Source organism: Saccopteryx bilineata, chromosome 6 (assembly GCF_036850765.1).
Source record: "Saccopteryx bilineata isolate mSacBil1 chromosome 6, mSacBil1_pri_phased_curated, whole genome shotgun sequence".
Lineage (NCBI taxonomy): Eukaryota > Metazoa > Chordata > Mammalia > Chiroptera > Emballonuridae > Saccopteryx > Saccopteryx bilineata.
The window spans coordinates 163,612,948-163,626,919 of NC_089495.1; the positions used below are offsets into that span (position 1 = coordinate 163,612,948).

Consider the following 13,972-nt stretch of genomic DNA (forward strand, 5'->3'; position numbering starts at 1 on the left):
CTTAGACTATTTCTTGCCAATCTTTTCTGGCCTAGAATGTTTCCGTTGAGAAATCAGCTGACAGTCTTTTGGGAGCTCCCTTCTAGGCAACTAACTTCTTTTCTCTTGCTTCTTTTAAGATTTTTTTTTTTTTTGTCTTTAACCTTTGACATCTTACTTATGATGTGTCTTGGTATGGGCCTCTTTCTGTCCATCATGTTTGGAACTCTCTGTGCTTTCTGGACTTCTGTGTCTTTTTTCTTCACAAGATCAGAGAAATTTGTGGTCATTATGCAAATAGGTTCTCAATCCCTTGTTCTCTCTCTTCTTTTGGTATTCCTATCATATGGGTGTTGTTACACTTCTTGTTGTTCCAAAGGTCCCTTAAACTATTCTCATTAAAATTTTTTTTTTCATTTTGCTGTTTTGATTAAGTGTTTCTTTCTACTTGTCTTCTAAATTGCTGATTCTATCCTTGCTTTCATCCAACCTACTGTTTATTCCCTCCAGGGTATTTTTAATGTTAGATATTGTGTTCTTTATTTCTGATTGGTTCTTTTTTGTGTTTCTATGTTAGTTTTTATGCTTGCTATCTCTTTGTTGAAGTTCTCACTTTTTTTCCTTGAGCATCCGAAAAACCATTACTTTGAACTCTATATCTGATAAATTGCTTATCCCCATGTTATTTAACCTTTTTCTTTTTTGGAGGTTTCTTCTGTCCTGTCGTTTAGGACCTGTATTTTTTCTCCCTATTTTAGCTGTTACTTTGTGTTTGTTTCTATGTATTAGATAGATCTGCCATGATTCCCAGTCTTCATTAGGTGGTTTTATGTAGTAGGTGTTCTGTTGGGTCCAGTGATGCAGTCTTCTGGATCACTTGAGCTGTGTGCTCCAGAAATGTCCCTTGTGTCTTGTGTGGGTTCTACTATAATTGTGTCTTGATTTCCATTGCCTCATTGTGCATGCTATCGACCCTCAGGCAGGCTGACTGTGGGTCAGTTCGCATGTTTCAACAGAAACATGTGACCTGCTGTGCAGGTGCTGATCCCAGGAAGCAGAACTGGCTTTAGTTGGATTTAGTGCCTGATGAGATCTCCCTTTGGATATGCTGCTTGTGAAGCTATTTTGATGCTGTTCTGTTGTCTGAAACTGGCCATGAAATATGTTGTTCCTGGGACTTTTTGCGGGTATACCTGGTGCAAGCCAATAAAGATGCTGCCTGTGACTTACTCTCAGCAACCTGTTTGGAACTACAAGTGATCCACAGTGTGTGGCTGCCTCTTCTGGGCTTAGGTGTGTGTAGGAAGGACCAAGATGTACACTGAGCCTGGCTTTTTACCAGCACTGAGCCCAGGGGCAGGTTAGTAAATGTCCTAAGCCACCCCAAAATCTGCCTCTGGCTGCCTGTTATGCTCTGTCACTTAAAGAAGCTTTGGTGGAGCAGGGAGTATTTAGTCATTAGGTCTCCCCTGAAGGGGATGTGCTGGTCAGACTTTAGGAAAGGTAGTGGGTGAGGCCAGAGCAACAGGCCTCAGTCTGTCCCAGATTTTGCCCTCATCTCATCTCAGCAGGGCAAAGCCACTTGAAGTTGGGCATGTGGGGCCTTGGAACCTAAAAGGTGGCAGCTGGGAGGGTGGTTCTATTGAATCACCCATGAAGGAAAAAAGCCAGTCAGATTCATAGAAGAGTGGGGGAATGGTCCCCCTCAAAGTCAGTCAACTGAGTCACAGTCACCCCCTGAGTCTTTCCAGACCCTTACTCCTTGGCCAAGGTATCTGACCCTGTAGGGCCTAATCTCCACGGGGTGGTGTGAGAGAGAGTCCTGAGTGTGGAACATTTGTTTTCCCCCAGGCTGATGCCAGAGGGGGTAATGGTGCTCTGTCCAAGAAAGACTGACTGTGAAATGGAAGAATGACTTGGCACAGAGATCCTGGTGGTGGTCCCCACCCCACCTCCTGTCTCTCCCCAGAGCCACAAACCCCAGACTCTCCTCACGTGACTCTAGTCCTCTCAGCCCTCCCTCTGCCAGAGCCCAGGGTAAGTGGCTGTGAATAAGATGTTTTGCACTGGCCTTTTAAGAGGCTCCCTGAGTCTCTGCGAACTCCTATCTCTTTCTGGCAGACAGAAACCTCACTGCTTTTCACAGCCAGGTGCTACGTGAATACCTCTTCTTGGCTCTGATGCTCTGAACTGTGGAGCCTGGCTGGAGTTTAGGCCCCACTCTTCTCAAGGGGAATCTCCCCACAGCTAAGATATCCCTCTGAAACCTCAGCTGCTCACTGTGGGAGGGGGACTGGCCCTTTTCACATCTCTGCCTTTCCTACCAGTCTTGATGTGCCTTCTTCTGTGAATTTTGGTAATGAGACTCCTCTTCATCTTGTCTTGAGTTGGTTATTTAAGATGATTGTTCTTAATTTAGCTATCACACCAGTTTGGTTCTGGGAGGAGGAGAATGTAACATCCACTTACACTGCTGTCATCATGGATCCTCCTGGATCCCTGCTTCTAAATTAGCGACAGACTGTCCCTGCACAGTGATGGTCTCTTGCTTCTCATTCCACAGGACCTCTTGAGAGAATAAGTGAAGGACCTGCCTCATGGCGCTAACCTCAGGAGCTTTTATAGCTCTTTATCAGCCCTTCAATTAATTCAGCCCGGTAGCTAGAGCTGATTTTAGCAGACTCTTTACATATCCAAAATGCTTTGTTAACCAAATCAAATAGAAAAAAATTATTTTAAAAAACTGGGGGGGGGGTGTCTTTATTTAGGGAACAAAAACATTAAGTGATTTAGAAGATTGCTAATCATTCCACATCTTGTTTCATCTAGAAATCTTGATTGGTCTAATCCCCTGGTTGGCAAACTACGGCTTGCAAGCCACATGCGGCTCTTTGGCCCCTTGAGTGTAGCTCTTCCACAAAATACCACATGTGGGTGCTACCTCGATAAGGAATGTACCTATCTATATAGTTTAAGTTTAAAAAATTTGGCTCTCAAAAGAAATTTCAATCGTTGTACTGTTGATATTTGGCCCTGTTGACTAATGAGTTTGCCGACCACTGGTCTAATCCATAAGATATATGGATTCTCTGGTATAGACAAGCAATAGACCTAAAACACTGTTTATTTTTTTTTCAACTGAGCCATAAGTTGAGCTCTGGTGACAGGAGGGTCATTACTAAATGTCTGGGAGAATGGGTAGCTGCATGCTTTGCAGGCACTGTGATAGGGTGTGTCCTCACTCTCCTTCATCCTTTCTTTCTTTTCTCCCTTCATCCATTCTTTCCATCTATCAACTATGATCTTCAAATTGGTCCAGAATGACCTAATTTCAGTGAAAAACCAGGAATGTTCCCCTAGAGGTCAGAGGGGTGCAGTGAACACACTCCCTGGCATTTCGTGCCCTTAGCTGAATGGCTTATTTCCAGTCACTCTCTACTGGTCAGTAGATGCAGGGCTAGAGGTGAAATTCAGATGCACAAAGCTGCCTTATTAGCCTGGGAAGTGCAGCCCGAGTTTACTGCGTGCTAGAGGAAAGGGCTTCTGGGTGACAAAGGAGACTGACAGCACTACTTCACTCAAAGGACAGTCACCTCATTGCCTGGAGCCCAGATTCATCACAGCAGCCAAGGAATCATGCCACAAAGTCCAGAGCAATTACCATACTGAACTCAGTGGGGGCGAAAAACCTGAGACATTTCAGACCATGCCTGCTCCTCTCACCACTGTCTAAGTTTGAAAAGCCCAGCCTCGCCCTACTGCTGGGAATATGTCCAGCCTAGTGCTTCTCCCTGGAGGCATACACACTCAGTCATCCCAATCACCCCTCCTGATCCTGGCAGGCTCTCTTTTGCACCTGGTGGATATGAGCAAATTTTTAAAGCCCCCAAGGATCTTCCCTTGACCTATGATTCACTCAAGACATACTATACTGCAAAGACCCGCGGGAGCTCTACTTCTAAGGTCATTATATCGTCCTGAGTAGGGTAGCTATACTGGCTCTTAGAATTGCTCTTATCACCATGCTCCCTGCAATGCAGGACAGCCACTGACCCATGGCTCCACCCCCTCTCTCCTGTGGAGAGTGCCCTGACCCACTCCTGTGAAGCTCAGTGAGGCGACAAGTTTATTACTCGAGTTATACACTTGTTTAGCAGGGAGCCAGCAGCCCGCAGGCCTTGAGCCTCTGTGTGTTCACCACGGCTTTGTTAAGATGAGCAGTCTTCTGATGAGAATCCCCGGGGAGTGAAGTTCCACCCCAGAGGATAGCTCAGCTCATCCTGAAGACCAGGGAGGTGTTCTCAAGAGGTCATGGGGGTGGGGACATCACAGCCACAACTACATACAGCTTCTGACTCCTCTGATGCTCCCAAAGTCTCAAGAGCAGAGCACAGATACACAGGTGGCCTCTGGGTAAGAGACGGGCTGGCTGCATTTTCAGAGAGGTCAGCCTCAGCTCAGGGTCTGAATTTACACTTAATAATTCATTGGTAAATTGGATCAATAGATGTCAACACCCATAACAACAAATGCAGCCAGTCTATGGAAGGGAAAGGGTGAAACACAAAACTGTCCTAAGGGCTAGTGCTGAAGCCAGTCCAGAAGAGGCTTCTCAGAGGCGCTGCGGAACCTCGGGCATAAGGCCCACAAACTCAGGCCAGTGGCTCCGAAAAGGCAGCTTTGGCCTTGGCTTCAGCTGTGCTGGCCATTTGTACACTGGGAGCAGGAGGAGCTGCTGGCAAAGGGGAAGGCTGCACCATGAATGCATTTTAAACGCAGAGGCTTCTTGAAATGAAGCAGAGATGGGAAGAGCACAGCAGCAGATGCCTCAGAGGGTGTGGAGGGAGAACAGCTGAGCACAGGAATGAGATGTACCCTCACCATCTTTGCTGAGATGTCATTTTCCATGGAAGTCTCCTCAGCCCTTCCACCCGTCTCCCCACATTGTCCCACCATCCGCTGGAAGAGACAGGCTGCAAAACATAAACTAAAGTACCTTACCAGTCCCTAAGAGTCTTGACACACCAACAATGGGGTCGTGGCCCAGATGCAATTTTTCTCAGTTGTGAAGCCACAGTTGCAGCACATGGTGTAAGAGAAAGCAAAGGGCTTGAGACCCAACAGTCACGGCGCACCCTGACTTTGCTATTTTCCAGGCGCACGACTTGGGGGAAAATGACTTATGTGCTCTGGGTCTCAGCCGGTCAACACAACGGTTGTAGTAAAGTCTTTACCGGAACGAAGTGAGCTGCTGCAGAGGGAAGGCTGTGCCACGTGAGGGGCATGGAGCAGGTTCTACGGGCAGAGCTTTGTTGCCTAGCGTTTCCTACAGCTGCCGCTTGAGGGGTTCTGGGTGTGTTACCCTCTCTGAACCTCAGTTCTGTCACCCTTTCTCCTACCTGCTGGGGGTTCTTGGGACTCCGTGAGCTAGTGTGGGCCGAGTGCTCAGTGCAGGGCCTGCCCTGCCCCTGCGGAGCCTCACCCCTGGGGGCTGCAACAACAACCAGGATAATGGGAACGTAGGGGTGCATAGCGGCTCCGACACACTTGGGAGGTTGCTGGGCTGCTCAGCAGTCACTAACAGAGCTACCCGGGGCGATATGCAAGAGCTGCCCCCGCTGCTCGTAGGACTGGTCTGCGCCCTGCCTGCCTATCGAGTGTGGCCATGGGTGCTTTGTCCAGAGGTCCCGGCAGGCTTGGCCCTAACCCTTGCATGCATATATGACCCTCCACACCACAGGCACCACATGTGTCCTGGTGCCAGTCCTTGGGAAGGACTCGGTAGAGCTTCACAAAATGCTGAGAGGGCTGGGTCACTGTAAAGGAAAGTTTTCCCTTTTGGAAAGGCGGGGGCTGAGAGGGAATGGCAGATCAGTCCAGCAGGAGACAGGGTGCCAGGGCACAACCAGGATCTGGCCGTGGAGATGGCAGGACACAGCATATGGGGCTGCTTCTACTTCTTAACCAAACCCAAAGATAGGGAATTCAGGCACCTCCTGAACTTCAAATGAACTGTTGTAGAATGAATACAGAGAAGCCCATTTCACACAGTGGCTCCTGATAAATGAACCCTGAGAGACTGGGCTGAAAAAATGGGAGGCCACAAACAAGCCACGGGATGAGACCACATGAATACTGAATAACAGCGACCATCTGCCGCCTTCACATGACTGCCAGGTGCTAGGTGCTGTGTTCACACACTTACCAGCATTTTGAAGAAGTGGGCCGCACTTATCAAACTCTTCTAGAGGTGCGGTTCAGGGAAGTGCACCCATCTACTCAGGATTACACAGCTAGAAAGTAGCAAAACTGGTTCAAACCTGGTTGGTTTGATCCGAAATTCATGCTACCACCAGGTCGCTCTGATTCTCACAGAGACTTGCGCTTCTTCCATATACTCTTTTTAGAGCAGGTTTTTTTTTCTTTTTCTTTCTTTCTTTTTTTTTTTTTCTGAAGCTGGAAACGGGGAGAGACAGTCAGACAGACTCCCGCATGCACCCAACCGGGATCCTCCTGGCATGCCCACCAGGGGGCGACACTCTGCCCACCAGGGGGCGATGCTCTGCCCCTCTGGGGCGTCGCTCTGTTGCGACCAGAGCCACTCTAGCGCCTGGGGCAGAGGCCAAGGAGCCATCCCCAGTGCCCGGGCCATCTTTGCTCCAATGGAGCCTCAGCTGCGGGAGGGGAAGAGAGAGACAGAGAGGAAGGAGAGGGGAAGGGGTGGAGAAGCAGATGGGTGCTTCTCCTGTGTGCCCTGGCTGGGAATCGAACCCAGGACTTCTGCATGCCAGGCCGACGCTCTATCACTGAGCCAACTGGCCAGGGCCTTAGAGCAGGTTTTTGAAGCATCATTAGAGTCAGATGGTAGTGGATCTTGGACTTGAGCCAGAAAAGCAGTGCTAATAATTTTCAGAATATTAAGTGTTAAAGGTCAAGGGTGAGAGAAATCAAAACGGAGTCCTTCCTCCAAGACAGGGGTTCTTACTCCTGCCGTACCCTGGAATCACCAGGATGCACCCCAGTCAATCAAGTCAGAAATCTGGGGCTGGGCCCAAGGCAGCAGGAATTCTGTCAGTGCTGGGGAGAAACCATTGCCCGAGAGAGGTGGTCTCAGTGCCCACCGAGAGTATCAGGGTAGGAACACATATCAACAGTGTCCCAGGTGTAACTCTCATCTTGGGAGACCCAACCACTGTTTCAGCAGCTGAGTTCTGGATGGCTCTGCAGTTACTTTAAGCAAGTGACGACTATAAGTGAAACCGAAGAAATAGTATTCATTAGAAAGAAAAGTTCAAAGCAAAATAGCTAAAAGATACCTTTGGTTAAATAATGATCACGCGTGAAACAGCAATGAAATTGTATTAAAATGTCTGTGATTACTTATTTCTCAGCATTCGTCTGATAACTTGAGCAGCATGAAGCAATAGTTGCACTTAAAAAAATGACAAGAAAATAGCTTTTCATTTAATTGACAAAAAGTGTTCATTCCCTTCTAAGATCCTTAGTGCCACGGCTTATCACCATGGCGAGTACCAGTGCTTGTGTCTTTATGCTGAGACAGTGTCCCCAGCTCCTTTGCCTTGAGTTCCTAGAGCAAATTTTGAGGTCCTTCTGGGAGGAGTCTTGGGACAGACTGCTCCCCCCACCCACGGTTGCAGGGTACTGTGTGCTGACTGCTGAGTTTGGACATGTTCCAAGGGAGGCTGGCTGACCCTAGGCTGGGGAGTGGAGGGGGTGAAAGACCGGGCCCCGGGACAGGTCCCATGCTATTCCGACTTTGCAATCTTAGGGTTGGACCCATTGAAGACCAGTGACAGCAGGGGTCCTGCCTGCAGTTTTGTTCCTCTTCCCGCTCAGCCCTGTTGTCCTCTAGGGAGGGTGCATGGACTGGAGGAGTGACGGAGAGTCACACGGAGCAATAGACAGAAGAGCAGCACGCCCCCTGCCTTCTGCCTATTGCACCAGATTCCATAAAAAATGAACATATTGTTGCTACTTGTATATTGCTAATGCTATGGCATTCCAGGCACCAGCAGGCTGCAGAGAGGGCCGCTCTGTCATTAATCCACCAGAATCCAACCAGAGATAGCCGCAAGGGTCAGGATCTTTGGAGCTTCCTCTTGGAAGGGTTAATAGGGCCCATCTGTCTTGTGTTCTACACAGTGCTGTGAAAATAAAAGTAAAGGGTAAAAACAAAAGAAATCCATGGGTAGAACATTTCGGGGTGTCATGGAGTCACTTGGCAATCATTTACATGACACAGCACCACACAGGCGCCTTTCCCTTGCTAGCCCCGCTTGCTCTGCTTCTGCGCGCAGCCGGCCCCTCATTCTTCCCCTGCGTGTCCAGAGGAGCTCACAGGTGATTGCTCTTGGAGAGGTAGGCAATGAGGGCCACGGCCACGCCCACATAGATGCCAGTTCCAATGGTGATGGAAAGCACAGCCAGGAACAGGGCCCGCCGAGAGCTGGTGCTGGCCTGGTGGAAGTCCCCCTTGGCCAAGGCTTTATTGGTCTGCAGAGTTGAGAAGGAAGAAGAAAGAAGAAAAAGAAAGTCAAGATGAGCATGTCAGAACAAATGAAGTGAGGGCATGGTTCACCTCTGGCTCCCTTCCAACCTTGAATTTAACGGATTCTAGGGAGAGAGGATTCGCCGACCGGAGCGGTGCAGGCTCCCAGTTGACGACAGCAGTTCTATCCAACTGGCAAGAAAGAAATGGGGAACTGTTGCTTAACAATGATCCCCACTGCAAGGCACTCGAGTAAAAGAAAACAGAGCCTCAAGCAAACACCCATGCTCAGCAGTAGCCCAGCTGAGCAGCACAAACGTGGGGCCTGGGGTCTCGGGCGCCAGTATGCCCACTATGCCAGGGATGAGATAGATATCACACCTCCCATTCCCTGCTTTCTACTCAATAATGACATTTCCTATCATTTGAATAACACTAAATTTTCAAAAGTGTGCTCACACTTACCTTAGCAAATCTTTGCAGCCCAGTAGCAGTTGGAGAGGAGACTGTGGCCCTCACTTCCCAGAGAAGAGGCATGAGCTAATTAAATTGACTTCGGGATACTTGAGCCTCTTCTCTTCAGCTGGGGACCCTGGAATCACGCCTTCCTCGCTATCTCCCTCCCCTGCACAGCTAGAGTTGTTACAATGTATCTGTCAATAGTGATTTTATGTAAGACCAATACTTAGATTTCTAGTTGCTCAATTACATAACAGTTTTGGTTTAATAAGATGCATATTTTTTAGGGTCATGAGGTGGCAGGAACATGGAGACTTTGGAGGTTCTGTATCTGGTTTGGTGTTCTGTGGTAGACCCACGCCCAACCACTACCGCGCTTATACTGCTTAATGAATGAAGGCTAGAAACAACACCAGGAGTGTGGGGACCACTGTGACTCAGCTGTGACCATCATGGAGGGACCTCCTATAAGTGGAGGCTCATGTGGCAGATGAAGGTGGAGGCTGCCAGGGCACAGAACTTGCAGGAGGGTCAGGTGATACTGAGGGGAACCCCATGCTGGCGAGGGTTCTTCATGGTCAGGGTAAGAGCAGAGCCCACTCCCTTGGTAGAATGCTTGAACTCCCTCTCCAGCCCGTCTCCAGAAACCAGATTCCGGCTGGATCCCGCTTCCTTGTGTCACCAGTGGTATTTCTACCTTGTGTAGGCAGGGACGAGGGTCAGTATATTTTTCACTCAAACTGAAAACACCAAGGCCTTTGCGATGGACCACAAAGGGTGTAACTCCAAGAGGCCTCACAAAATGAACTTCTGTCCTGCATGGTTCTAACTGGGTCTGAAGAGGTCTGGAGCGTTTTCTCAGGTTGAGGGGGACTTGGGTCTGCTTAGTGGCTACCCTCTTTCCCCCAATTTCTGGATCTTGAAGGCCAGTTTTTATGTCTTCCTCCCCCAAATTTTTGGCTTAGCAACGAGCTTGGGAGCTAACTTCCAACAATTTTTTTTTTTTTTGTATTTTTATGAAGTGAGAAGCCAGAGGCAGACAGACAAACTCCGGCATGTGCCTGACTGGGATCCACCCGGCAAGCCTGCTAGGGTGCGATGCTCTGCCCATCTGGGGTGTTGCTTAGTTGCAACCGGAACTATTCTAGTGCCTGAGGCAGAGGCCATGGAGCCATCCTCAGCGTCTGGGCCAACTTTGCTCCAACGGAGCTTTGGCTGTGGGAAGGGAAGAGAGAGATAGAGAGAAAGGAGAGGGGGAAGGGTGGAGAAGCAGATGTCTGCTTCTCCTGTGTGCCCTGGCCGGAATTGAACCCAGGACTTCCACATGCCAGCCAATGCTCTACCACTGAGCAAACTGGCCAGGGCTCACTTCCAACAATTATTAAGGAAGCAGGCTAAGGGAATGCAAAATAGGAAGTCTCCTTAAGACAGTAGTAATTAAGTCTTAATTAGCTGAATTTCATTTTCTAACAGTACTCCCACACTCCAAGGTCCTACCACATAATTCACTGTGACTCCCGTCCTCAGCCAAGCCACTGTTCTCTGTTAGAATGGAACTTGCTGTTCCCTGTGCCAGGAGCACCACCCTCATGGGCCCCGCCCTCGTGCTGCTGCAGGAGCAATGCACACAGAGAGGAAGGCTCGGGCCCCTCTAGTTCCTCACGGCTGGACGCAGGCCTCTGCAGATACTTCTCACGGCTCAGAGAACTGTCCCATCAGAAGTCACACATTTTAATAATGCCTTTCTACAGTTGCCTGCCCTGCTCCACTGGGAGCTCCAGAGACAGGTACTCATCTCCCTTGTCCTTGTGTCCTGCCCGAAGCCTGGGCTGGTGCTCTAGGGCAGTGGTCCCCAACCTTTTTTGGGCCACGGACAGGTTTAATGTCAGAAAATATTTTCACAGACTGGCCTTTAGGGTGGGATGGATAAATGTATCACGTGACTGAGACAAACGTCAAGAGTGAGACTTAGATGGATATAACAGAGGGAATCTGGTCATTTTTAAAAAATAAACATCGTTCAGTCTTAAATATAAATAAAACGGAAATAATGTAAGTTATTTATTCTTTCTCTGCGGCCCGGGGGTTGGGGACCACTGCTCTAGGGGTGGCAGGAACTGCTTGGGGGGGGGGGTTGTACAAGGTCTGCTCTCTTCAGATGCTCACAGTGGTAGTGCCCCCAGGGCACACTCCTGCTTTCTCAGGCGGCCTTCACGAGGAAAGCAGTGCACTGGGCGATCGGGACCGAAGCTCTGGCTCAACTCCACAGAACCCTACCCTCCTGCCGGTTCTGCACACACACACACGTGGTGCCAGTACCCTCATGCCCAGAAACCCCAGCTGTCTGCTTGGGAATCGTTGTTGGTTTTTGCTTTTACAGTCCGACCTGGGGAACCCTGATCTCCGATTTTGCTTGGTTCTAGGGTGGTTGTTCAACAGACACCCAGGAATTGTGTTGTGTTAGAGACACTTTCAGCTAAGATGGTCAGAAACAGTGAACCGATGAAGCCTTATTGTCGAGCGGCAGTTTTCAGCCGTGCTACTCAGCATCTGTGTGTGGTCGAGCCTCCAGGAGGCAGCACTGCCATTCATATGCTACATATAGACTGGACATCGTGGTCTAACATGGGAGATTCCTGTCATGTTTTTTGTTTCAGAAAGTGGATCATGGTGCTACAAAACAGCTTGCTGCTCCCTTTGAAAGAGTGTAGACTCAGACACGTTTCTGCCCTGGCAACTTGTGAACAAAAGCTTCAGGGTTTGGGGACAGATTTTCTTGCTGTGCACGAGGGCAGCAGCTCTTGCCCTGGGTCCACGTGTGTATGAACCCTTGTGTGTGCATGTGCATTTTTTTTCTTTTTCATTTTTTTACAGAGAGAGAGTCAGAGAGAGGTATAGACAAGGGCAGACAGACAGGAACAGGGAGATGAGAAGCACAAATCATCAGTTTCTCGTTGCGACACCTTAGTTGTTCATTGATTGCTTTCTCATATGTGCCTTGACCGTGGGCCTTCAGCAGATGGAGTAACCCCTTGCTTGAGCCAGCGACCTTGGGCTCAAGCTGGTGAGCTTTTGGCTCAAACCAGATGAGCCCTCACTCAAGCTGGCGACCTCGGGGTTTCAAACCTGGGTTTTCTGCATCCCAGTCTGATGCTCTATCCACTGCGCCACCGCCCGGTCAGACTGCATGTGCATTTTTATAAGAGGGCTAGCCAGGCTCAAGCAGCTGTGTTCCCAGGGGCTCTGCCCACTATAGAAGGAGAGAAGGAGAGGAAGTACTGAAGAACAGAGCCAGCCTGGCATCTGGTAGCAGGGGCCGGGGGCATCATAGGTGCCCCTTGGCTGGCATGAGCAGATGTTACTTGCTTATCCTAATGGGAAATCTAGACTCATCTATACCCTCATGCTGTGAGTGTTTAGCAAATACATTGAGAAGCTGAACCCCACCATCAGCCGGCTTTGTGGCAGGGTCCTTGCACCTGGTGCGCATTCAAATTCTTGGGGAGCTTTGCAAACACCTGAGGCCCGGGCCACCCTCCAGGCCAGTAAGTCAGAAGCTCTGGACTGGAACCTGGGCTTCAGTGTCTTTCAAGCTCTCAGGTGATTCCAACGTGCAAGCAAGGGTGAGAGCAAGGGCCAGCAGCCCTGGTTTCCCCAGCTGTGGGGCGTACTGTGCTCAGCCAGGACAGTCCCGGCAGACGGGGTCAGAACCACAGCGTTGCAGGGAGGAAGCTATAGATCCCTGGCACAGAGAGGATCCTGTGACCTACGTCTTCGCAATAGAATTGTCTTTTCTCTTCAGCAGGCTCAAGGTAGGAGGGAACAAAGCTGGGCGAGTTGGAGGTCTGTAAGCTCAGCCCCCTGGAGGCGTCCAATGATCCTGCCTGAAGGAAGTCTGGCCCCTCCACCCAGCTCCACCCAGAGGCCCACCTAGTCCTGGCAACTGTGATCCCTGAAGGCCTGTCTCACTGGTGTGCAAAGCCCTTGAGCAGCACCCTCTGACCCCTGCACACAGCCCATGCTCCGCACAGGAAGTGATGGTTTGCGGGGTTCTCCCATTGTTTTCAGCCAATCGGATATTTCCAAACCTCATTCCATCTTGACTGGTTTATGACCCCAGGAGTTTATAACTTCTTTTTTTTTTTTTCTTTTCTTTTTCTGAAGTTGGAAACGGGGAGAGACAGTCAGACAGACTCCCGCATGCGCCCGACCGGGATCCACCCGGCACGCCCACCAGGGGCGACGCTCTGCCCACCAGGGGGCGATGCTCTGCCCCTCTGGGGCGTTGCTCTGCCTCGACCAGAGCCACTCTAGTGCCTGGGGCAGAGGCCAAGGAGCCATACCCCAGCGCCCGGGCCATCCTCGCTCCAATGGAGCCCTGGCTGCAGGAGGGGAAGAGAGAGACAGAGAGGAAGGAGGGGTGGCGGAGAAGTAAATGGGCGCCTCCCCTATGTGCCCTGGCCGGGAATAGAACCCGGGTCCCCCGCACGCCAGGCCGACGCTCTACCGCTGAGCCAACCGGCCAGGGCCGAGTTTATAACTTCTTGATCACCTCCTTTCTAATAGCAGTGCCAAGCTAAAACCTGTTTATTCACGGGGTCAACTCCCTGCAGGTGGAAGCCTGGTTTTTGAGCCTAGTAAGTCCTCTTGGGAAAATGCCTTCAGCTTTCAGAAGCGACACTGTCTTTGTATATAAATCCTCAAGCCATCTTTCTCTTGACTGCAGTTGCCTAATAAATGTTCATCTGTGGAAAGGTTGTCCACCTGGAGGGCAGTCCCTGAGGACCGCCTCGGGGAGCCTGACCTGCCAGCTCTCCGTCTGCCTCCCCTGGCATCCAGCGCCCAGCCTGCTCTCGCCCGAAGAGCGTGTTCATCATCTGCTCTGAGAATAAGCACATCTACCCCTGTTTCTGAGGGTCAACAATTTGAGAGCCACTTAATGTGTGTGGGGAGTGGGGGGCAGGCTTTCCTTGGGCTCAGAGAGGCTCGGGCTGCAGTCACTTCAACACCTTCACAGGTTGCAGC

The 13,972-nt window shown here is 50.1% G+C and overlaps 1 protein-coding gene across 2 annotated transcripts in view; it reads right to left on the minus strand.

Annotated features, from left to right (window-relative positions):
- Positions 1–7,321: 7,321 nt before the first annotated feature.
- SYNDIG1 (synapse differentiation inducing 1) overlaps positions 7,322–13,972 on the minus strand; it is a 253,541-nt gene continuing 246,890 nt past the window's right edge. For both annotated transcript variants that reach the window (XM_066234944.1, XM_066234945.1), the window contains exon 4: positions 7,322–8,493. In XM_066234944.1, the coding sequence (XP_066091041.1) occupies positions 8,335–8,493 (159 nt within the window). In that variant the 3' untranslated portion in view covers positions 7,322–8,334. The remainder of the gene's footprint in view (positions 8,494–13,972) is intronic.